This window comes from Somniosus microcephalus, chromosome 1, assembly GCF_052327205.1.
Source record: "Somniosus microcephalus isolate GS21.2 chromosome 1, FLI_Smic_1.0, whole genome shotgun sequence".
Taxonomy (NCBI): Eukaryota; Metazoa; Chordata; class Chondrichthyes; order Squaliformes; family Somniosidae; genus Somniosus; species Somniosus microcephalus.
The window spans coordinates 210878378-210903800 of record NC_140987.1 but is presented as its reverse complement, the minus strand read 5'-3'; the positions used below and the strand labels follow the sequence as shown (position 1 = coordinate 210903800).

At 41.3% G+C, this 25423-nt stretch overlaps 1 protein-coding gene across 8 annotated transcripts in view; it reads left to right on the top strand.

Annotated features, from left to right (window-relative positions):
- Positions 1-17464, top strand: part of ssbp2b (single stranded DNA binding protein 2b) — a 623147-nt gene extending 605683 nt beyond the window's left edge. For all 8 annotated transcript variants that reach the window (XM_085989458.1, XM_085989445.1, XM_085989451.1 and 5 more), the window contains one exon: positions 11612-17464. In XM_085989458.1, coding sequence (XP_085845584.1) covers positions 11612-11641 — 30 coding nt within the window. In that variant the 3' untranslated portion in view covers positions 11642-17464. The remainder of the gene's footprint in view (positions 1-11611) is intronic.
- The last annotated feature ends 7959 nt before the right edge of the window (positions 17465-25423 follow it).

The window sequence follows — 25423 nt, the reverse complement described above, 5'->3', positions numbered from 1 at the left end:
GGGACTGAAAAATCTGGTTCAGATCCCTAAAGCTGGATCTAGACCACTTTAGTGTCAAACAAGCTGTTCTGCAGGTCTTTTTAGAACAATCTGAAGTGGTCTCTACAATAGCCATAGTCTCAGTTAAATAATAGGATGGATTGAAGTGAACCCTGGTGATATTCTGTCCATTTAGGATGGAATTCGGCTGGGCACTCCCTTTGCCTATCTGGTGTTGGCTCAAAGGAAGCTCCAAGAGCAATAGAGCTAGCTCTTAAAGGGTCCAAGGCTTTTTAGCTTTTTCTTTCCAGTTTTACAGTACTCTTTTACTGCTGCCTTCTGTTACTCATTTTGTAGACACTTGTAAAGATTTCTCTATTCATGATTTTTTTTAAATTGAGTTACGCAGAAATCTTATGTATTAAAAAAATGAAATATTATCTGTGAATTCACTAGAAATCTGACTGTAATTAAAGCATTTCCAAGACTTCAGCAGAACAGGTTGAACTGAAAAAGAGGCAAATGACAAAGGAGTTCTTAGGGTACAAGTTACATGGAAGCTAAAGGAACAATAAGATATCTGAGTATAGTGTCCCATGCCAGTTGTCAACTTCAGTTAAAATTAATTATGTGTGTGAGCTTTTCACTACAATGCATTATTTCATGGTTAAAATGAAAGAAGGCAGGCCATGGAGATCAGCAGGCACCACAGCCAAATTGGTGGCATCTGCCATATTGTCAGCAGACATATCCGCAGGACTAGCCCACCTACCTGTCAATTACTATAGAAATTGGCTCTGCAGGATCCAGGATTCAGCAAAGAGCTAGTTGCAGATTTGTGCTATGTGCTACAATGATATCTGCATCATAGAGACAGCACTGCCAGTGGCAGTCCAGGTCACTACCTCCCTCAACTGTTGTTTTGTTTCAGCCTTTCCAGGCTAGCATAGGGATCATCTTCAGGTGACTGATGCATAGGTCAGCACTTTACTCACTAAATAGCAATAGCCACACAGCAACTCAATGTCATCACTTCCTGCATTTCCCAATACAAAAAAAGTTGCTCATGTCAGTAAATGATCATACATCATGCAGGTAGGCTGTGTTACAATGTACTGTATTTACGTATCATGCTCTTTAAAAATGTGACTATACCAAGTATATAAGTTGGAGCTTGACTTTGTGCCCTGATGGAATATGGAAATGCATGATAAACGATAGAAGAGATATAGGGGGAGAAATTCATTATAGCCCCGTTTGGGGCGCTAACTTTTAAAAGTTGAAAAAATTAGTGCCAGGCTTCGAGCCTGCTCCGCCATTCAATGAGATCATGGCTGATCTTCTGCCTCAACTCCATTCACCGACCTTATCGCCATATCCCTTGATGCCCTTACTAGTCAGAAATCTGTCGACTTCTGTTTTGAATATACCCAATGACTGAACCTCCACAGCCCTCTGGGGTAGAGAATTCCAAAGATTCACCACCCTCTGTGTGAAGAAATTTCTTCTCATCTCAGTCCTGAATGGCCTACCCTTTATCTTGAGGCTGTGGCCCCTGGTTCTAGACTCCCCAGCCAAGGGAAACATTCTCCCAGCATCCATCCTATCAAGCCCTATAATAATTTTGTATGCTTCAATGAGATCCCCTCTCATTCTTCTAAATTTAAGAGAATACAGGCCTAGTTTACTTAACGATAGCAAAATACTGCGGATGCTGGAAATCCGAAATAACAACAGAAAATGCTGGAAAAACTCAGCAGGCCAGGCAACATCCGTGGAGAGAGAAATAGAGTCAACGTTTCGGGTCGAAACCCTTCTACAGAACTGAGAGAAAAGTCAGGAAATGAAACAAAAGGCAGTTTGGGGGCTGGGAAATGGGGGAGGGGATGAAAGAAGAGACATTAAAAGATATTCAAGGTGAGATGAGATAGTAATAGGATAGGTAAAGAAACAAACAATGGCTCTAGATGAAGTGTGAAATGTGCTGACAGAGTGAGAGACAGTTGTCATGTGGGAGAGAGAGAAAAAAAAGGAAAAGTCACAAACCAAAAGTGTGGATGAAAAATATAAAAATATAATAGGGGCCGAGGTTATGATCTGAAGTTGTTGAACTTGATATTGAGTCCGGAAGGCTGTAAAATGCCTAATCGGAAGATGAGGTGCTGTTCTTCGAGTTTACGGTGAGCTTCCGTGGAACAATGCAAGAGGCCGCAGACGGTGAGGTCTGAGTGGGAATGGAATGGTGAATTGAAATGACAGGCGACCGGAAGCTCGGGGCCACCCTTACGGACTGAACGGAGGTGTTCCGCAAAGTGGTCACCCAATCTGCGTTTGGTCTCCCCAATGTAGAGGAGACCGCATCGTGAGCAGCGAATACAGTATACTAGATTGCAAGAAGTACAAGTAAATTGCTGTTTCACCTGGAAGAGGTGTTTGGGGCCCTTGACAGTGGGAAGCGGGGAGGTATATGGGCAGGTGTTGCATCTCCTGCGCTTGCACGGGAAGGTGCCGGGCGAAGGGGAAGGGGTGCTGGGGGTGATAAAGGAGTGGACTAGGGTGTCTCGGAGGGAGCAGTCCCTACGGAATGCTGAAAGGGGAGAGGAAGATGCGTTTGGTGGTGGGATCACGCTGGAGGTGTAGGAAATGGCGGAGGATGATCCGTTGAATGTGGAGGCTGGTGGGGTGAAAGGTGAGGACAAAAGGAACCCTATCATGGTTCCGGGAGGGAGGGGCAGGGGTGAGGGCAGAAGTGCGGGAGATAGAACGGACCCGGTCGAGGGCCGTGTCAACCACGGTAGAGGGGAATCCTCGGTTGAGGAAAAAGGAAGACACGTCAGAAGCACTGGTGTGGAAGGTGGCATCGTCAGAGCAGATGTGGCGGAGACAGAGAAACTGGGAGAATGGAATAGAGTCCTTACAGGAAGTGGGGTGGGAGGAAGCATAGCCCAGGTAGCTGTGGGAGTCAGTGGGCTTGTAGTGAATGTTGGTCAATAATCTATCCCCAGAGACGGAGACGGAGAAGTCAAGGAAGGGAAGGGAAGAGTCGGAGATGGACCATGTGAAGGTGAGGGAAGGGTGGAAATTGGAGGCAAAGTGAATGAAATTGTCTAGTTCAGGATGAGAGCAGGAAACGGCACCGATACAGTCACCAATGTTTCCTAGTTTACATAATCTCTTCTCATATGACAACCCTGCCATCCCAGGAATCAATCTCGTGAATCTTCATTGCACTCCCTCTATGGCAAGTATATCCTTCCTTAGGTAAGGAGACCAAAATTATACACAGTACTCCAGGTGTGGTCTCACCAAGGCCCTATATAATTGGAGTAAGACTTCTTTACTCCTGTACTCAAATCCTCTTGTAATGAAGGCCAGCATATCATTTGCCTTCCTAATGGCTTGCTGCACCTGCACATTCACTTTCAGTGACTCATGTACAAGGACACCCAGGTTCCTTGGAGCATCTGCATTCCCCAATCTTTCACCATTTAGGAAATACTCTGCCTTTCTGTTTTTTCTACCAAAGTGGATAACTTCACATTTATCCACATTATATTCCATCTGCCATGTTCTCGCCCACTCACTGAGCCTGTCGAGATTCCCTTAAAGCCTCTTCACATCCTCTTCGCAACTGACACTGCCACCTAGCTTTGTATCATCAGCAAATGTGGAAATGTTACATTTAGTCCCCTCATCCAAATCATTGATATAGATTGTGAATAGCTGGAGCCCAAGCACCGATACTTGCGGTACCCCACTAGTCACAGCCTGCCATCCTGAAAAAGATCCGTTTATCCCTACTCTTTGTTTTCTGTCTGTTAACCAATTCTCAATCCATGCCAGTATATTACCTCCAATTCCATGTGCCCTAATTTTGTTCACCAGCCTCTTGTGTGGAACCTTATCGAAGGCCTTCTGAAAATCCAGATACACCACATCTACCTGTTCCCCTTTGTCTACTCCACTAGTTACATCCTCAAAGAACTCCAATAGGTTTGTCAAACAGGATTTCCCTTTCATAAATCCATGTTGACTCTGCCCAATCTTACTATTAGTTTCTAAGTGCCCAGTTATTGCATCCTTTATAATAGATTCCAGCATTTTCTCAACTACTGATAAGGCTAACAGGTCTGTAGTTCTCCGTTTTCTCTCTCCCTCCTTTCTTAAATAGCGGGGTTACATTTGCTATCCTCCAATCTGCAGGAACCGTTCCAGAATCTATAGAATTTTGGAAGATGACAACCAATGTGTCCACTATTCCAATGGCCACCTCTTTCAAAACCCTAGGATGTAGGTCATCCGGTCCTTGGGATTTATTGACTTTTAGTCCCATTAATTTTGCTAGTACTATGTTTTTACTAATAATAATTTCTTTAAGTTCCTCATTCTCACCACACCCTTGGTTTTCTCGTATTTCTGGGAGGTTTTTTGTGTCTTCCTCCGTGAAGACAGAAACAATTTATTTAATTTCTCAGCCATTTCTTCATTCCCCATTATAAATTCTCCCCTCTCTGACTGTAAAGGACCTACATTTACCTTTGCCAGTCTTCTCCTTTTCGCATACCTATAGAAGCTTTTACAATCCGTTTTTATATTTTTCGCTAGTTTGTGCTCATATTCCATTTTCCCTTTCTTTATCAATTTCTTGGTCCCCCTTTGCTGATTTCTAAAAAGATCCCAATCCTCAGGCTGACCGCTTTTTCTGGCAACTTTATATTTCTGGCAACTTTCCTCCTTTGACTATTTAATTGGCAGGTGGGGCGGTAGGTGTGCAGCGCTCCACAATGGGCCATGCAGCGCTGCCAAGTTGGAAGGCTCCTTCCCGCCCTTAAAGGGAAGGGCCATCACTGCAGGCTCTGTAAGGAAAAGACTTACCTGGTTCTGGACAACAGCCGCGATCTGGCCTGATCAGCCCGATGCACTGCAGCAGAGTGCTGGGCTGATCGATCGCTGGCAAAGAAAAATGGGAAAAAACCAGAAAGACCATTTGAGAATTTTTCCCACTTACCTCGGCCACCTCGCCTTTAAGTATCGCCCGCGAAGCGCCCGGCCTCCCGATAAACACCTCCTACAGCTGTCAGTGTTTTCGCCCGGCGATGCTGCAGGGAGCGGAACCGAAGTTCGGGTCTGGGGCACCACCGGGGCGATGCGCATGGTAATGACATCACGATCTCTGGGCAAAGGAAATCGGGGTGCAACGCCATACCGCTGCTGCAAACCTCCTGCCGAATATAGCGGGAGTTGATCTTACCTGGTCGGTAAGTGATTAGCGCCCCATTATCGCCCCCCAGAGCCGATAACAGGAGGCGCTAAGGTGCCCAATTTCTAGCCGAGAAGGTTTTGTAAGGGCTTGGCATGGATTATCAGTAACCATGAAACAAGTTTTGTGGCATACTTGGACATCTATCTGCTAAGAAAAAAAGAACTTGCATTTATTTAGCATTTTTCACCTCCTTAGGGCATCCCAAAGCGCTTTACAGAAAGTACATGAAAATTGATGATTTTGCTCCCCTTTACCTCTTCCTGTTCCCTCATATTTTCAAAGACCTTGTGAGTTTCAAATAGTCTCCAAATGACAGTAATACTATGTGGCAAAGGGTGTCTTTAAACAAGTTCTGTTCCATGGGGTATCTAACTCCCCTAGCAGAGAGGTCAATAACCAGGGGGCATAAATTTAAAGCAATTGACAGAAGGATTAGAGAGGAGTTGAGGAGAATTTTTTTCACCCAGAGGGTGGTGGGGGTCTGGAATGCACTGCCTGAAAGGGTGATAGAGGTAGAAACCCTCATTGCATTTAAAAAGTACTTGGATATGTACTTGAAGTGCTGTAATCTACAAGGCTACGGACCAAGATCTGGAAAGTGGGATGAGGCTGGATAGCTCGTTTATAGCCGGCACAGACACAATGGGCCCAATGGCTTCCTTCTGTGCTGTAAATTTCTATGATTCCATGATAACTCAATTGGTCCAATTTTAACTCCTGCGACCGACAAGAATGAGGATGCGGCTTTGGCTCGTTGCTGGGCCTGAACTATCATAATGAGGTCAGGGAGTTAAAATGGCCCGGGCCTCACGTTGGCAAGATGGGGTGAGCCTGCTGCTCAATCCACCTGATCTCTTGCCCGGAGTAAATATTATGGTGGAAGGGGGAAACTTTACTTATGTGTGGCTCCACCTAGCAGCATTTTTGTCATTACTAACTACTTTCAACTGAATGTTCTTCCAAATCTATGGATTTCACATGTTACAAATGTGAGTTCTCAGAAAAATGTTGCATTCATTCTGAGTTGTTTAGAGGTGAAGTAGTGGAGATTTTGAAAAATTGTTGCCCCTTGCCAAAAATTGATAATGATTTTTATCTATTTTTTGACATAATGCTTGACACTGAAGAAGTTGTGATTGAAAGTGCATAGTTGGAGCTAGCCAGCCTCAAGCAAGACTGGAGGTTGAAGTAGTGAATATGTAGAACCAACTCTCGGCACATACAGTTTCTATATGAAGTATTCCCTGCACCCACAATTCTTAGGTTTCATACTTTCACACAAGATGTCTCCTCCACCATCCCCCCATTTTAACCTCTGAACTCTGGCATAAATTTCTTACACATAAGTATATACATTAATCCCTTAATTGACAAGTGATGGTATTATTTATCTTGTTTGTGACAGTGAAAAGACTACAACCAAGGTTATAGAGTAGCTAAGTTACAAATCTCAAGTCAAAGAAAAATACAGCTCTTAAAGTTATAAAAACAAATTGAAGTTTCTTAGTTAATTTTTTTTTGGGGTTTCCTATAAACAAATTAAAAAACATACACCACCACCCCCCCGTAGAATTATGGAACAGATTTCAACAAAAACATCTAGGCCTAGAAATTCACTTGGGCGCGGGCAGCTCGCTCGCGCCCAAAAGTTAGCGCTGGGCGGGGAGGCATTAGCGCACGCCGTATATTCGTCTTCTGCGCCCCAATTCGGAAGCGGGCACTATACCAGGGTGTGCCCGCCTCCGTTTGGGGCGCTGCAACTGAATATCGGCGCGCTAGTTGCCGCAGCGCCACCCGATGCGGTGCGGCAGGCTGCGGTACTGCAGGCCTCCTCCTTCTCTTAAGGGGGAGGTGCCTGCAACGGCCGGAGCCCCGATCGCGAGTGCCGGTAAAAGAGCCCGGCACAACGGAGAAGTGCCGGGCTCCACGGAAACCAGCCGGCAAAGCCGCGGGAGGGGGGTGGAGGAGGCCGGGGAAGGAGGTGCGGGCAGGCGGCCGCCAAAAAAGCGGCCGGCCACACCTTCCGCTTTAAAGCGCCCCACTATGGCAGCAGGACGGCCCCGTTTTCTGGTCGCTGTTTGCGCCCGCTTCGGAGGAGGCGGCCGCAAATAAATATGGAGATCGGCGCGGTTTCGGGGCGTTACGGGCCACCGTGCACACCGATGACGTCATCGGTCCCGGCGCAGCGCTAACGGCTACCGCCGCCAATACCGCTGCACTCAATTTCCGCGCTACTACCCCGCCGGCGCAAAAGACCTCTTTAGGCGCTAAGTGGGCGCAAGGCCCACTGAGTTTCTAGGCCCTAGTGCCATGCTGATTATTAACTCCTTTAAATAGTGCTAGATAGATTCCTGTTTAAGAAAGGATTAAAGGTTATAAGGCAAGACAAATATGTTAAATAGCTAAAGCACATAGTATGCAGCTAGTCAGAGTTCTAAGTATGCGCTACAAGATTAGAATAGTATCTGTTGCTGTTAATTACCTCATTAAATGTTAGGCCTTCCTGGATTAGGTGTAACTGGGGTTTTAACAGCATATTGACTGCTAAACAAACATTATGGCCCTGAAAATCTAATTTTAATTTTGTGGGCTGTCAAATTTCTCCATTGTGATAAAAATTACAATTTTTAAGAAACTTAAAAAAAAAAGTTATATTTTTTTAAAGTTTGTTGATGATTATTTCAGGTTCTACCTTATCCCCATGTGAGAGCCCCAATCTTTGTTTTGCTCTTTGTAACATTTAAAAAAAATCTGGATAAAGGCAAATTCTCATTTTCTGCTTCCCTGTCTGTGGGAATTCTGCAATGTGATTGGTTGCTTAGACAGTTTATTGACATCACTGCAGATCACGTTAGGCATTCCCCATTATACTGCATTGAAATCACTTGTGCGTCAAAAAAGACAAACTTCTCGCCACAAACTTCTTCGGGGCCAGCAGCGAACACCTTTGCTTTGCCGCTTACCGCAAATTCCAGGCCAAAGTGATTATGTCTCAAGAGTGGGGCTTGAATCAATGACTATCTGACTCAGAGGTGAGAGTGCTACCACTCAGCAAACGCTGACACCAGAGGAGGGACTTACTTGCAGTGTGGATTCCTAATTTTTCAGAGATTAAATAATTACAGAAGTTGCAACATGTTGTATGACAACAAATTGGTTATAATTGATTAAACATCTTAATATACAATCAATATACCAGTCAAAAAATCTGGATAAAGGCAAATTCTCATTTTCTGCTTCCCTGTCTGTGGGAATTCTGCAATGTGATTGGTTGCTTAGACAGTTTGCTGACATCACTGCAGATCACGTTAGGCATTCCAGTGAATTGTCCAATGCTTCATTACTATGAACACATTTGGTGTTTAGTTATACTACCACTTTTGCATTGATGGAAAGTGATTTTAATGTGAAATGTGACAGTATAGCTGGAGCGTTGCGTCCCAAACTGATAGCCAAATGCATTAGAGCCAAGGGTGTAAGACCATCTCCAAGAGTGTATCTTGCACCACATTGACTTGCATTGGCTATAGTATATCTCCAACCCAGTGTGAAGTTGTATTTCAGAAATGCTTGGGCAGTCTGTTAGACTCTTGGGAGTTTTTAAAACTTTGAAAAGAATATTTTAAATGTTATGAAAAAGCAGATGCTAAAAATCAGCTGCATGCATGAAAAAGTTCCATATCCAATGCAATTGGGTACTTGTTAGACTCTGGTCATTGTGCACAAGGGCCTGTCATCTACACATCACATAACAGCAGCCTCTGATTCTGTTCTACGTAGGACTGATCAAAACTAATCCTTGGCTTTATAATTATATTTTCAGACCAATGCTTTGTGGTTTATTTAGCATGACATTTACACGTTGCCCGTGAAGACTTCAGTTCATAATGTCAAGAAGATTGTATGGTTGAGGGAAAGTTATTTTGTTTTTTTTAATTGCCCCTTTCTTTCTACTAATTTCTTCTCTCCCTTCCTCTACTTTTTGACTACTTACCTGACTATGGTTCCATTGGTGCAGGTACCCACAAGTACCTCATCCAAATGGCCCTTCATCATCTGTGAGCATTATTGGCTACCTGTTTGACGATAAGGGCATCATAACTGAGACTGGTCCTGTCCTCACTCAAAGTCCGCACACATTTCTAGCAGAAGTTGCTGGACAGCATGGAAGATTGGGAATCATGACTGATGTATTTGTTACTTTCATGTATGAAATTTTGTAGTGTTCAACACCTGGAATTATGGATGCTTTCGATTGAGGAATAAGGCTGTCATTGTGAGGAAATCAGATGGCATCATAATCTTGAGAGTAAAACCTGAATAGTTTATAGATGTTGTGATCCTGAGATTAAATTGAAAACTTGTATTGATCCTTTCTCATCTAATAATTTCATTATTTCTAAAACAGTGCAAGATATTTAAAGCTTGTGCTAAAGTTATGTTCATTAAATACTGGGTTTACTTAATGTCACAGCAAACTAGGGTTTCATAGAAAAACTATTTTGCAATTCTAAATTCTAATTACAATGAAATGAAGTGCCTAGAATATGTATGCCACAATATGCATTGACAATTTGACTATGAGGTGGTACTTGTTGAGTGTAAATTAATCTGTTCAAGACTTGTCCATATCTTGGAGCCATTTGTTCATTAGCACTAACCAACAGTCTTTGTTAATAAATTTAAAATGTCTGACAGTCAAAAGGCCCCACAGCATGTGGGCATTTTTTGATCATTTTAAGCCGTTCTGTTCGTCAACATTCTCTGTCTCCCACTGTTTGCTTAAGCCTTCCTGTGACTCAAGTTCTTGTGTGTGATTTCATGAAAGGTATTCAGAAACATCCTGTCAATCGTTTTGTTTTATTTTTGTTCAAAAAAAGTTTCATAAAGTTCTTTTTTTTTAATGAAATTTTCAAATACTAAACTATTCAGACAGTATAAACTGATGGTGCTTAAAGAGTTCAAACACCAGGGGACACAAGTTCAAAAAAAGAAATAAAAAGGGAATTCAGAAATAGCTTCTTTACTCAAAGAGTAATAGAGTTGTGGAGTTAAGTAGACAGTGTAATGGAAGTGTTTCCTGAGGAAGAAGAGGTTGAGAGATGTGGTGAGAAAGTGGATAATTGGAGATAGATTTCTCTAACAGATGTGCTTCAAGGAACCAGGAGGTGATGGCTTTCCTATGATATTGCTGCTCTTGTCCTTCTCAGTGATAGAGGTCACCTGGCTGGTAGATGCTGTCAAAGTAAGCTTGGTGAGTTGCCATAGTTTCTCGTGGGGAAGGGGGTGGCTAGTGCATCCAATGCCAGGCTTCTGATCAAGTATTATACCAGCTTCAGTTTAAGAGCCGTGTAACCCAGCGCATAATGGAGATGGGAACAATTTTGAGTCATAAGCAGCACTCAGAGCCCATAGATCAAGTACCTAACAGTGGCAAACCCCATTGTACCACTCAGAGTGAAGTGCATTAGGCCAGTATAGATGCCCCCCATTCCAATTAATGGTGCAGTACCTTGTTTAATCCTCTAGTTATAGAGTTCAGTAGATGCACCTAGTGGGAGAATTTGAGTACTACAGACTTGAATTTAATGGCCCAGAAATTCCGTTCGCAGGCCTCCCTCGGGCAGAGGGCTGCGATTTGGAAAAATCTGTGCTTGGACCAGAGGGCTCCCAGGAGGCACAGAGTTCCTTACCTGGGCCACTCCAAACTGCTGGTGCACAGGGCCCACGTATCCCAGAGGCGCAGGCGGTTCGCAGCGTCCCTGGGATCACGTGGGCCATGGGGAGCCAATCAGCGAAGGGAATCTCCATTCATAGATTTGACAGGAAGACCTGTCAAATATATGAATAGAGATCACCCCCAAAACATAGTAAAACGTCAAATATTTTTTTTTTTTAAATCACATTTTTAAAATGGCTTAAAATTACATAAATTAACTATTTTAAACAAAAATTTTAATTTTTTTAAAAAATAATTAAAGTTTTTAACGGGGCTAAAAATAAACTTAACTTTCTTTAAAGTATTTTTAAATGATAAATCAGTGGAAACATTTTTTTTCCCACTTTTTTCAACTCTTATCCTGGTAAAAGCAGGCCTGAAACTGGCATTTCCGATGTCCCTACGGGTGAGTACACAGCGCATACTCACCCGTAGGGATCGGAATTTCTGCCCCAATAATGTTTTCTCCTGGACCAGTGTAAAATGTTTTAAACCGTGGATATATATTGGTTAGAATATAATAAACCAAACTGATTATTGTAGGTGTTTACTTTCATAATATGTTGACATTATTTCCATATGTTTGCCAATAAATCATAATACTTGATTCTTAAATGACATTCATATGCTGTTTTGTTTGTTCTTTACAGTATTCTCCAAGCATGACAATGAGTGTGTGATCTTGTATCCATCCTCTTGATCAAGACCAGAATGGTTTGCCCTTTTAAAAGATGAAATAAGTACATCCAAGAGAAGAATGAAATATTTTACAAAGGTCTACAGAAAACAGAGGTTTCGATTCCAGCAAACACCCTGTTGTTCTTCTGCAAATGACAATAGTGTCTCATTGTGTACTGAAAGCGGGTCCAAAATATTCTTTTTAAGTTTACAAAACCTCAGAGACTGAACAGTTCAACCATTTAAATGTAGGGGATGCCTGATCTAGGCAACACACAGTAACTTACATGACCTCCCACAGTTTAATAAGACATGGTGTGCTTGACTCAGCTGTTTGAAAGAATACAATCACAAACACGGCTTAATGTGAGTCTACTTCTTTTTTTCCCTTCCAAATTCAGTTTTTAGTCTAAATATCTCAGAAATTATGTTACTTGTAATTTTGTAATGCATAAATAAGCTCCTGATGATACCTCTTTTATGCTTTATAAGACATCATTGCTACTTAGCAGAATCAATATACTAGCCAAACACTGTAGGATAAGATAAATGTGGAAGGGAAAAAGAAAAGCAAATGAATATCTTGCACTTAACGTTGTGTTCACTAAGTGTTATTCATTGAATTAGAACTACATTAATTGTCCTGTGATATAGGAGAGTGCCTGTCTTTTAATCATAGAATGCAGTGGTGGATTCAGGTCCTTAACTATAGTTCTGGCATATCAATGTTGAACACTAGATGGAATATGCTTATGGTCACTGACAATAGCCAATAAGTGCTATAGTAATTGCAGCTCAGAAATTGCAAAATTGTCTTTTTATTTCTCTCTTTTTCCCTTTTCCCTGATGGCAGTAAAATGTCCTGAGATGTAGTAATCTGGGAATGCGATTAAGAATATTTGATGGTAAATTGTAGAACCTATGTGACCTCGGTCCACCACTAATAGAAAATGGTCATTCTTCCTCATTTTAATGTCACCCCATAAAGATCTGCATTTTAGCCATTACCTCTTTTTAAAAAAAATTGAAAATGAAACTATCTTTTGTAAATTTTCATGTATTCCTTATTCTTCCTTCTGTGGAAAATGATATATTGTAAATGTACATTATGTGTAGATTGTAACAAACTGAAGTTTTTTTTGTTTTTCGATTTGTATGTGTGAGAGTGAGGGTTCTCAAAGTTACTGCAGTTAGGGCCTTTTCCTATGGGAAAGTTTTCTGGTCTGAGAGTGGAATTAGTGTAAAATTTTGTACAAATTGCAGGCTAACTTTTTCTGTTCTCGGACCACATAAAAGGAAGATGTTTCAATGGGAATTACCAAAATTTCTCCAAATGGAATCATGATTTTAAAATACATTTTAATCATGCATGTTGGTTTGAGGTAAACCGACTCCAAACTCCAATTATGCAGTTGATACTTTTAAAAAATGTTAGTTCCTTTTACTAGTACAATTTTCTATTGTCGGCCAATGAATTTAAGTGTAGACTTTTTTTAATTGTTCAGGGACTTGGGCATGGGAACTAGTAATAATGATTGCACAACACGAGAGAGAGGCAATTTGTGCAATTGGTCAAGATATTTGAGTCATCCAGCTATCACTTATAATTGTGGTAATGGATCTCTAGTAAAAAGAATTGAATCATGAGAAAGTAAGCACTTAGTGAAATAACAAAATAGGAAAATTGAATATGTAATCCTTTCCCTGTGGTTCCTTATTTGAAAAGGCCCTAACAAACAGATATGGAGTTTCTGTACAACAACCTGATCATTATATTTTTTTGCTTGCATGATGTATATGTATAAGCAAAAGAAAAAAAAAGGCGCCGTCACACCCCAAAATCTAACTTTAGTATGGTCAGTCAGACCTTTTTTTTCTTGTATTATCCTTTGAAGATGATTTATATATTAACCAGAAATGTAATGCCAGTACCAAGTCAAATGCATAGTAATCACATACAATTTTGAATTTCAGTCTGAATACAATGCTGATTGAGGTGGTTATAGTTAGCTTTCCTTTAGTGACAGTTTGCTGAAATATGATGACTTTTTTGTGAGTTTTGTGAAGTTATGCCAGTATGGCATATTTAATGTTGTGATTTAGAGCATTGTGATTGGGTTCTGGGAAGAACTGGCCTGTTCTCACCAAATGTTCTGAGCATGCAAGTAAAATTGTACAAGCCATGCCTTGTACTAAAGAAACACATTTTGAACTGCCAAACTTTTTCACTGAACCAGGTCAAAATACTATTATCTCTCTAAGCTTCATTGGAATCCTGAGTGCATTAAAATTTTGTTATATTTTGTCTTGTTTTAGAATTCCAGAGAATTGTTCTTTAGAACTGGGATGAACAGTGTTACTCATCCAAGTTGTTCATCTAGTCTTGTAATATTAATCCATTTAAGTGAAAAAGATATCACAGCATTAGCTCATTGAGTACTTGGGTTACATATTAATAGCAGATAACTGGTTTATATTTTCATAAACCACTGCCCACCACCAACAACCTGAAAGAAAATGTGCTTTCTTGATATGTTTTCTTATTGTTTCCATTTTATAAACTATTTATAACTCATTAAAGTTCACTTGATTTTCTTGATGAGAAATACGGTATATCAAAGTAATTCTTAAAACAATGGGGGCGATTTTTGATACGCACATAAATCTGCTGGCCAGTGGGCAAGCCAATGACGTCGGCATGAGGTCTGAACCATTTTCATGATCGAGCCTCACTTCAGTAATATTGGTGAGCTTCCAGCACTGAACAGCTAAGTTGGGAACAGTTGCGATATTTGCAGCTGCTCCGCAGAGCCAAGTCGGATGTTAAGCACTAAAGGGGATGGGGCTGGGAAATCCACAATGGACAGGAAGATTTTTGTGGGGCCAATTCATTCAATGCTCAGTTCCAATCAGAACACGCACTTCACCCAGTGGAAGACCAAATTTGCATCGGGATCCTAAATATGGTGTAGGACCCCGGTTTGCATACTGTCTGAGTAATCTCCCGCTTGTTTCGGGCAGCTCACCTGTTTCCCAGTCTGCTCCAAAATCGCAGTCTGTGGGAACGGGGTGGTTAGTGCCACGATTTATAACCCACTACCACCCCGTTTCCGCCCGAAACTTAGACAAAAATCGTCCTAATTTTTTTTTGATGAAGTAGTTTAACACACAGGGACTATATTAACTACATTAATTATTTGTATATGCATGGTCTGTCCCTTCTGTTCATATAGGCACTGAATATTATGAGGTCGCACTGTTCATTTTTCTAAACTGGAGTCCAGTATGTCATTGTATGATATTTGTTTGATAACCGATTAAATAGATTTCTCAGTCCCACTTCTGGCTTCAGACCACTGCAATTGAACTTGTCCAAATTATTTGTCTGTAGGGATATTTTGGTTAATTCAAAGTGTACTGTGATGAATATTCCTTCAAACATCTGAAATTACATTACACATTTGACCGGCATCTTTTCAGATCACATGCTAAAACTGGTTCAATAATATTGTGTATGCAGGAAGACAGTACAAAACAGAATATTTCAGATTAACAGGATTTGTTCAAGTCAGTGAACTCTGTATAATCCAAAAGGCCAACTTGTAAACCATGTGTATAAGTTAGTTATGAAAATTAATTTTGTGACAGTTTTTCCTTGTATTTTGCTATGGTTTCTATAATATTGCCTTTACTTTGTGCCTCAAATTGAGAAATGGTTATTTGAGAGGAAATCTTGCCTCTTACAGGAAATTCATGTAAGCAGTGCTCTTACAATTCAATAGGCTACACACTTTTGGAATCAGAAAATCCAGTGATCTTTGATCTTTTACCATTTACCACTATTTTTCCAACATTTGCACAAGAGATTATGAAAGGCAAATATAAATAAATTTAATTCTGCAATGGATAGGTAGCTGCAATAACAGAGTGGTAATTGTTCCAAAAGTCTTTCTGGTGTGTTATGTAAAATAACGTAGTTTGTGTAAAAAACTTTGTCTTGACTATGGTTTATACTGTAAAATACTGTTGTAAAGCGCAAATTGATTCCATGTAGCAAGTGTGTTTCTGTAGTCATTGTTAGTATGTCACTAAATTAGCCAATTCTTTATTATTTTGTTTTAATTTTTGTATTTGATTTTTGCCTTGTCGAGCATGCTTAACCATCTCTGGAATCTCTGATGTGGATGTTTTAAAGATTTTAGCCAACTAAACAGAAACTGCCAGAAAACACTAAATTCAGCTTTTCTAAATGAAATATCATTTTGCCCTGAATATCTATAGTTTTTTTAAGAGAAAATAGCAAGTTGAGTATATTTTCCTCTAACTTCAAAATGGCAAAATCTAGATTAAACTTAATAAAAATACATGTGCCCGTACAATCTAGTAATATGTTGCATCTCATTTATGTGTACATGATGTAAATTGCACTTATGTAAAAGCTGCAAAGGTAAACAAGTTATTCCCCAAAGTATTCATTTACATAAAGAGGTATCAAATAAGTGCTTATAGGCCTGATTTTTTATTGTATTCCTTTATTGGTCTATATTTTCTCCCATGTATCAATAAATTGCACATTCTCTTTTACATAGCCTAAACTTTTTATGAAGTTTCAGATGATTACAGAAAATTAAGTGCATTAGAAATTATTTTGTTTCGACTTATTTTGAGTGATCCACATTTTAAAAAGATCAACTGAATTTCTTGAAGAAAACATCGATGAAATACAATAAAAGCTGGTGTATAGTAATGATTTTTAAAATCTAAATTTAGCCTAGTTGGGCCAAAGAGGAGCCATACTGTGTTTTTCAGACAACTTGCTTTTTTAGTACGGTTCTTTCTGAATCAAATTCACTGTGTTCCACGGTGCTGTGCAGCACATAGGTAGTTAGATTCAATCTGGAAAGCAGATAACCTGACTTTTATTAAAATGCATATATAATGGTAAATAATATTTTAACTAGTTAAATTTGTGTAGCCAGATAGGCTTAAAGAAGTAAACCCTTTACTCTAAACTATTTGTACAGTAGTAGGGGAGGTCCCAGTATTTCAATCGCGTTTGTATTTGGTGTCTTCTGGTGAGGTCTAACTGATCTGAAGAACCTGCTGAAAGGCATCATTTCTGTGAGCATAGCGTCAGATTGAAACTCCAGGTAGTAGTAATTCATGACTCCTGGTCATTGTACTGGAAACTGTCACACATCTATTAACCAGTGACATTGCTATGACTATATTATACTCATAAGAAAAAGATGTGCTTCTGCACTTTGTTCTTCAAATCATTTCGATATAATGAGCAGTCACCAATATTCTTATTTCCAATTTGTTTCTTCTAAATCGAAACTATTTTACTTTTCAGTGAATTTAAACAATACATGTTACAAATTCCAACCTTTATTGTATGTGGTCCATGAGTATATGAAAGAATCAACTTATCAGGTCAGTACCCATTTAAAATTGAAAAATATATAACTTTAGGTTTTTAGGGCAAATTTAATTTATGCAGATGGCTTGTAGAAGTTGCTGTATAAAGTTTGAAGCATATCTTGATGGCTGCCCAGCACTGCACATCATTGCATGAACTCAATGTGTAAAATGAATTTCCTTATCCCAATGTTTTACTTTTTTGTATTTGTTCCTGCAGGCACAACAGTATTGTATTTAATAGTTTTACCTTCACTTTTCTTTGTGTTCCTGAGTACTAATTAGCAATGTGTCCTGGTTTATTGTTCAGCACATTATGTATTACACCATTTGTATGTTCTTTAAATTGTAAAGTTTCTTAGATTGAAAAAAATGCTCATTAAACTGTTACAACAAATGTATAATAGGCCTTGTTCCTTGATTTAAATATTATGTGCCAAGCTTCTCGAGTAGATATATTGCTATTAGGCAAAGACATTGAATTGTTTTAAAGGTATACGTAATACCTATCTACGTGAATCAATGCCCCGAAGGTGAAAACTTGCGGGCTGAATTCCTTGGACATTTTGGTGTCTACACAATTTTGTTGTGTGTATAGATTTTTTCATTAAAAGCTAAGTCTGTCTATATCTGTTGCTAATGACCTAATTTCCCCTTTTACACGTAAACTAATAAAATCAGTGAGAATTTGGGATAATTTTCTTATCAGTTCAGGTCACTTCTCTGGGCAGACTTAGGACTATGCTACCTAATATATCTACTTACTACAGACAAGTAGAAGATACATAATAGATTTCTAAAGAGACAACAACCCTCTAAAGCAAAGTAATAGGCAAAAATGAAAACAATATGATCATTTTCAGAGAAAAGTTCATAATGAAAGTTGTTGCCCTCTAAGGTACTCACTGAACTGCTTTAGTCACAAGTAGACCTTAATGTAATGTTACCATTGGGATCTAGAAAAGTAGTTTATATGATTTGTTTATGAAGTAGCAGAAAACTGTGCTTTTTTATTAGAGTCTGTAGTATATCAGAGAGTATTTCCAGTGAGGACATCTACTAGATGGAGGCAAGAATAAAATAATTGAAGACAATGGTCCGGATTTTGCGGTCAGCGGTGAAGGAACAGCACTCGTCATTCACTATGCTGACAACTGCCCACAGAGTTTTTGCGGGCTTTTGAGCATAGACTTGCTGTTGCCAGGCATCTGAAACAGCACGGTGCTCTCTACAGGGGTTCTGTGGCATGTGTGAGCAGGGAAAACCACAGCGAGGCTATTCAACCAATCAGATTGGTGAATCCTCAGTGAGACATGCAGGGCTGGATTTTACTTACCAAGATGAGTTGGGGGCGGGTGGTTGCCTTCTGGGTTCTAGTCCCACCCCCAGCGACGTCCAACACACAGACGCTATTTTCCCCGATTGGCCTTGTTAAGCCCGCCAATTAAGGGAAAGCCGATGTCAGTTGATGACGCCTCATCTGTCGGTTTTCTTAAAGGGACATGAACCATCTATTTTTGAAAGATAATTTCCCTGTTAACAGGCAGTTAAGTGGCTATAATCCTCTTCCCACTGCTAGGAGTTGGGTCCCTGCGCAACTCGGGGACCCGACTCCCGGTAAGATTGGTTGGAGGCGAGTTCGGGACCCGCTCCCATTCTTTTTGATTTTCCCAGCAGTCCCACCTCCAAACCCGCCTCCTCAAGGCTGGTAAAATCCAGCCCACAGAGTCTAAACCAGGAAGTATAAATTAGATTTAAATCATGTACAGAAAGCAAAATAAAGATTGTGGAAAAAAATGGGGTTAAGAGAGAAAGACATAAAAAGTAAAAAAAAATTATTGAAATTTTTTTCTTATATCTCCAACGCTAATTAAATTCTGAAGGATGAGACACCACACTTGTAAAATTAAGTTTTCAGGGTCAGAGAGGTTATCTGGCAGTAATTATGACCGATCATGTTGTTACAAATTCACTTACCCCTGAATGCACCTGCCCTAACTTTTTCTGGCGTGTTTAGTGGGTAAGCACCCCAACTTCATGCCTTTACATGGATTTCAATGCCGAGTCTCTCGACAAGGTACTGTTATAGCGCAGCCTGTGGAGGAGCAGGGTAACTCAGACCGCAACTTCCGTATTTTTGTGCATGCACGTACTCTGGAAGTTGCTGTCCAATGGTGAGCGCTGTTAGCATCACCATTATTCTCAACTCAAAATTCAATAGTTATTTCTCATTTTTGTCCACCAATTACTGCAGAAGTATACGCAAGTTGTTGATGAGGAGAATCATAAGGATACAGTCCTTTTATGGCTTATGGAGATCAGTATGTCATGGCAGTGCTGAGTTTATAATGCGGTATAAAATTATCTCTCTAGAGTGCAATGTAATTTCTTTGTTGCCTGTAATGGGACATTTCCTCTCGGTGCACAATGACTAAATAATATTTCTTTTCTGATGGGGTTTTATTTGCAAGGTTGTATATCAGCTTTCTGTTTTTATTAAGAGACAAATAACGTAGAAGCAAAACAGATTAATTAGCAGAATACACAGAGTAGTACAGTATTTGATTTCTTGCCAATTATTTAAAACTGCTTCAAAATGATAAAAATCCAGAAGCCGCAGCAATTCGCAAAATCATGGACCATTTGCCATTGGAAAAAGCTTTGAGAAAGGCAACCCACTGAGCCATAGGTCCCTCTGGTCCATACAGCAGTGTAGCAAGAAGGGAACTGAAGAATAATTGCTGCCATCCAGAGGCATATGCTTCTCTTCCCTTTGATCCATGTAGGTCTTCTCCTGTCCATAATTTTTCTTTACTCGTATTAGACCAAGATATGTGGAATTAAGCTGAGAATTGTCAGGAGTATTTGAGTTGCATGTTACATTTAAAGAATCCTATGTAGTACGTGGTATAATAACAGACTGGTGGGTAACAGAATGGGCAGTGCACAGATGTAGAAATGTGTCAGTTAGCATTCCTAAGCACCGAGCAGCTCCTGAAATGGGTTATTACTACAGCATGGCAGAGGGGAACATAGAGTCATAAACAAATGTTTCTAGTTAAAGAAACATTTTGAAGCGTGCCAAGTCTAGACAGTGGTGTGACGCAAGTTCAATTTACTTCATGTCTCCAAGTTCCTGGTCTCAGCTGCACTACTGTTCGGAACTCTGAGATCCAGTATGGAAAGAAAATTGGAGTAAAACTTATGAAATTGATACTAATACAAAAAACATTGCCGGGAATTTCATCATACAAAGTGAGTTAGGAACAACACGTTTGCATATGGGGACAGTCTGGACCAGAAATTCCAAGATTCTCTTTGGTGCAGAAGTGGTTTAGTTTTGGCACAGGGGACCAGAATTTGGGCATGAATCAAATACACCAAAGTTAGACTAATTCTAAAATGCACACTAAATTCCGGTATAATTGGCTGCTGGCAGAAGATGTATCTGCCCCAGAGTGGTGAAGTTGTGCAAATTATAGGATAATAAGGACAAAAGCTACTGTCCCAGAATTTTTGTCATTTACATCAGAATTGCCCCTGACTTGAGCCTTGTTGAAAAGAGGGGCAGCTCATCTGCATGAGAAACAGAAAAATGACATACTGGTACAGTAACACATTCTCTTCTAAGGTTGGGGTTAAGGCATCTTTATGGAGCAGAGTAGAATAAGATCAATACCAGCCTAGTATTGCATTGGGCCCCTTAAATATGGGCCTAATACCTGCTAAGTGATCCCCTTTCAAAAGTCATGGACAAGGAGAGGGGCAGGTGTTGGGCCTGCCCCACTTAGGATTCTTCAACGGTCCTTGCAGCCGCCAACAACAGGTTAGTTTAAAAAAAATGTTTTTAATTTAAAAAATCCTGTGAGAAGAGAGCTCCTCCGACTCCATTGGAGTTGCGATTACTCCCCCCGCTCCCTCCTCCTCCTGTAGCCTGCTCCAATCCCTCCTCCTGGGACTTACCTGAGGGCTGCTGCTGGTGAGGCAAGTGGCCTGACATTAATGTCTTTGCTTGAGCGGGCTGCCTGTGGAGGTGCGAACACATCGAGTATGATGATGAGGTCCGATGACCAATTTTCGTTGATCCTCGGGCCTCTTGATTTGGGCCCAGACCAAAATTACCTCAATAACTTCAGGAAAGAACATAAGAATGTAAGAAATAAGAGCAGGAGTAGGCCATACGGCCCCTCGAGCCTGGTCCGCCATTCAATAAAATAGCTGATCTTTGACCTCGACACTTTTCCGCCCAATCTCTCTATCCCTTCATTCCCTTAAAGACCAAAAATCTGTTGATCGCAGCCTTGAATATAGATACATAGAAGATAGGAGCAGGAGTAGGCCATTCGGCCCCTCGAGCCTGTTCTGCCATTTAATGAGATCATGGCTGATCATCCAAATTCAGTACCCTGTCCCTGCTTTCTCCCCATATCCCTTGATCCCTTTAGCCTTAAGAAATATATCTAACTCCTTCTTGAATATATTTAATGAATTGGCCTCAACTGCCTTCTGTGGTAGAGAATTCCATAGGTTCACCACTCTCTGGGTGAAGAAATTCCTCCTCATCTCAGTCCTAAATGGCTTACCCCTTATCCTTAGACTGTGACCCCTGGTTCTGGACTCCCCTGCCATCGGGAACATCCTTGAGCATCCTTGAACAATGACTGAGCATCCACAGCCCTCTGGGGTAGAGAATTCCAAAGATCCACAACTCTCTGAGTGAAGAAATTTCATCTCATCTCAGTCCCAAATGGCCAACCCCTTATCCTGAGACTGAGACACCTAGTTCTAGACTCTCCAGCCAGGGGAAACAACCTCTCAGCATCTATCCTGTCAATCCCCTCAGAATCTTATATGTTTCAATGAGATCACCTCTCATTCTTCTAAACTCCAGAGAATATAGGCCAACGTTCGCATGCCGGGAACAATCTTTCCAATGTTAAATTTTGCACAATTTTGAAACTGTGAATGGGCCGAGCAGCCGCTTAAAGGAACCATGCACCCAAAAAGTAAAATTAGGGGGGAACATTGGTATAGGCCCATTCTACTCAATCTCTCCTCATAGGGTGACACTCTCATCCCAGGAATCAATCTAGTGAACCTTCAATGCACCTCCTCTAAGGCAAGTATATCCTTCCTTAGGTACAGATACAAAAGCTTTACACAGTACTCCACGTGTTGTCTCACCAAAGTCCTGTACAATTGCAGTAAGACTTCCTTACTCTTGTACTCCAACCCCCTTGCAATAAAGCCCAACATACCATTTGCCTTCCTAATTAATTGCTGTACCTACATGTTAACCTGCTGTGTTTCATATACAAGGACACCCAAATCAACTCTGAACACCAACATTTAATAGTTTCTCATCATTTAAAAAATATTCTATTTTTCTATTCTTCCTACCAAAGTGAATAACCTCACAATTCCCTACATTATACTCCATCTGCCACCTTGTTGTCCATTCACTTAACTTGTGTATATCCCTTTGCAGACTCATTGGCCGTGATTTCACCTGCCAAGGTGGGAACAGTGCAGCCGAGGTAGGTGGCAGGTTGCAACCCCGCTCCCGGCTCCATCCCACTCTGTGAAGAATTTTCCACTGATTAGGCTTGGGTTCCCGGCCAATTAAAAGGAAGCGGGCCTGATGATGTCATTTGATGATGCGTCATCAGCCGATTTCCTTAAAGGGACCATGTCCACATTCATTTTGACATTCATCGCTGTGCGTAATGCCCCGCTCGCGCCCCGGCCGCAATCTTCAGTAGTGCCCCCTGACTTATCGCCGGATGCTATAAGATGTGGTCACCCCGCAGCTTAAGAAAGTGCAGTCAGAGAGGGAATGGGAGACCACCAGTCAGAAGAAGAGGGGCAGGCAGGTAGTCAGGAAAGCCCCAGAGTGCATCTCACTCAACAACCGTTTTTCTGTGTTGGAAAACGGTGAAAGTGATGGTTCCTCTGGGGAGTGCAGCCAGAGCCAAGTTCACGGCACTGTGGGTGGCTCAGCTGCCCAAGGGGGGAGGAGTAAGAGTGGAAGGGCAATAGTGGTAGGAGACTCAATAGTGAGGGGTGCAGACAGGTGTTTCTGCGGCTGCAGACGTAACTCCAGGATGGTATGTTGCCTCCCTGGTGCCAGGGTCAAGGATGTCACTGAACGGCTGCAGGGCATTCTGAAGGGGGAGGGCGAACAGTCAGAGGTCGTGGTTCACATTGGTACCAACGACATAGGTAGAAAGGGATGAGGTCCTGCAACAAGAATTTAGGGAGCTAGGTAGCAGATTAAAAAGCAGGACCTCAAAGGTTGTAATCTCTGGATTACTCCCGGTGCCACGTGCTAGTGAGTATAGGAATAGGAGGATAGAGCAGTGAATGCGTGGCTAAAGACTTGGTGCAGGAGGGAGGGCTTTAGTTTCCTGGATCACTGGGTCTGTTTCTGGGGAAGGTGGGACGTGTACAAGTCGGACGGGTTGCACCTGAACCAGAACGGGACCAACATCCTTGCGGGGAGGTTTGCTAGTGCTGTTGGGGGAGTTTAAACTAACTTGGCAGGGGGATGGGATACGGAGTGGATCTATAGTAGGGGGTGATGCACAGCCAAATATAGAGGAAAAAAGTCAGTCTGGAAGGCAGAGCAAATATGTAACGGCACAAGGGAGTATGGCAAGGCTGGATGGCATTTATTTTAATGCAAGGAGTCTTATGAGTAAGGCAGATGAATTGAAGGTGTTGATGAACACATGGGAGTATGATATTATTGCTATCACAGTGACATGGTTGAGGAAGGGGCAGGACTGGCAGCTCAATATTCCGGGGTATAGAATCTTCAGGTGAGACAGAGGGGGGTGTAAAAGAGGAAGGGGTGTCGCAATATTAATCAAGGAGTCAATTACTGCAGTTAGGAGGAATGATATCTTAGCAGGTTCCTCTAATGAGGCCATATGGGTAGAACTTAAAAACAAAAAGGGGGCAAGCACTTTGCCGGGAGTATACTATAGACCCCCAAACAGTCAGAGGGAGATAGAGAAACAGATATGTAGGCAAATCTCAGAGAAGTGTAGAAATAATAGGGTAATAATAGTAGGGGATTTCAACTTCTCCAATATTAACTGGGATAGTCAGAGTGTGAAAGGCTTAGAGGGTGCAGAATTCTTAAAGTACATCCAGGAGAGCTTTTTGAGCCAGCATATAGAAAGTCCTACAAGAGAGGGGGTGGTACTGGACCTAATTATAGGGAATGTAGCCGGGCAAGTGGTAGAAGTGTCAGTAGGAAAGCATTTTGGTGACAGTGACCATAATTCGGTGAGATTTAAGGTAGTCATGGAAAAGGACAAAGATGGACCAGAAATAAAGGTTCTAAATTGGGGAAGGCCGATTTTAATATGATATCTAGCCGAAGTGGACTGGGATCAGCTACTTGTAGGAAAATCCACATCAGAGCAGTGGGAGTCATTCAGAAAGGAAATAGAGAGAGTAGAGCACCAACATGTTCCCATAAAGGTCAAGGGTGGGACCAACAAGTCCAGGGAACCCTGGATGTCAAGGGATATACAAGAATGGATTAGGAAAAAAAGGGAGGCTTTTGGCAGATACAAAGGACTAAAAACAGTGGAAGCCCTAGAGGAGTATAGAAAGTGCAGGGGGGTACTTAAAAAATAAATTAGGAGAGCGAAGAGGGGGCATGAAAAAACACTGGGCAAAATAAAGGAAAATCCCAAGGTGTTTTATAAGTATACTAAGGGCAAGAGGATAACCAGGGAAAGAGTAGGGCCCATTAGGGACCAAAGTGGCAATCTGTGTGTAGAGCCGGAAGATGTAGGTGAGGTTTTAAATGAATATTTTGCATATGTGTTCACTATGGAGAAGGACGATGTAGGCATAGAAATCAGGCAGGGGGATTGTGATATACTTGAATAAATTAGCATTGAGAGGGAGGAGGTACTAGCGGTTTTAGCGGGCTTAAAAATGGATAAATCCTCAAGCCCCAACGAGATGTATCCCAGGCTGCTGTGTGAGGCAAGGGAGGAGATTGCAGGGGCTCCGACATAAATTTTCAGAACCTCTCTGGCCACAGGGGAGGTGCCAGAGGACTGGAGGACAGCTAACGTAGTATCATTATTCAAGAAGGGTAGTAGGGATAAACCAGGGAATTACAGGCCAGTGAGCCTAACATCAGTGGTTGGGAATTATTGGAAAAAAATTCTGAGGGACAGAATTAGTCTCCACTTGGAGAGGCAAGGATTAATCAAGGATAGTCAGCATGGCATTGTCAGGGGGAGACCATGTCTAATCAATTTGATTGAATTTTTCGAGGGGGTGACTAGGTGTGTGGATGAGGGTAGTGCAGTTGATGTAGTCTACATGGACTTCAG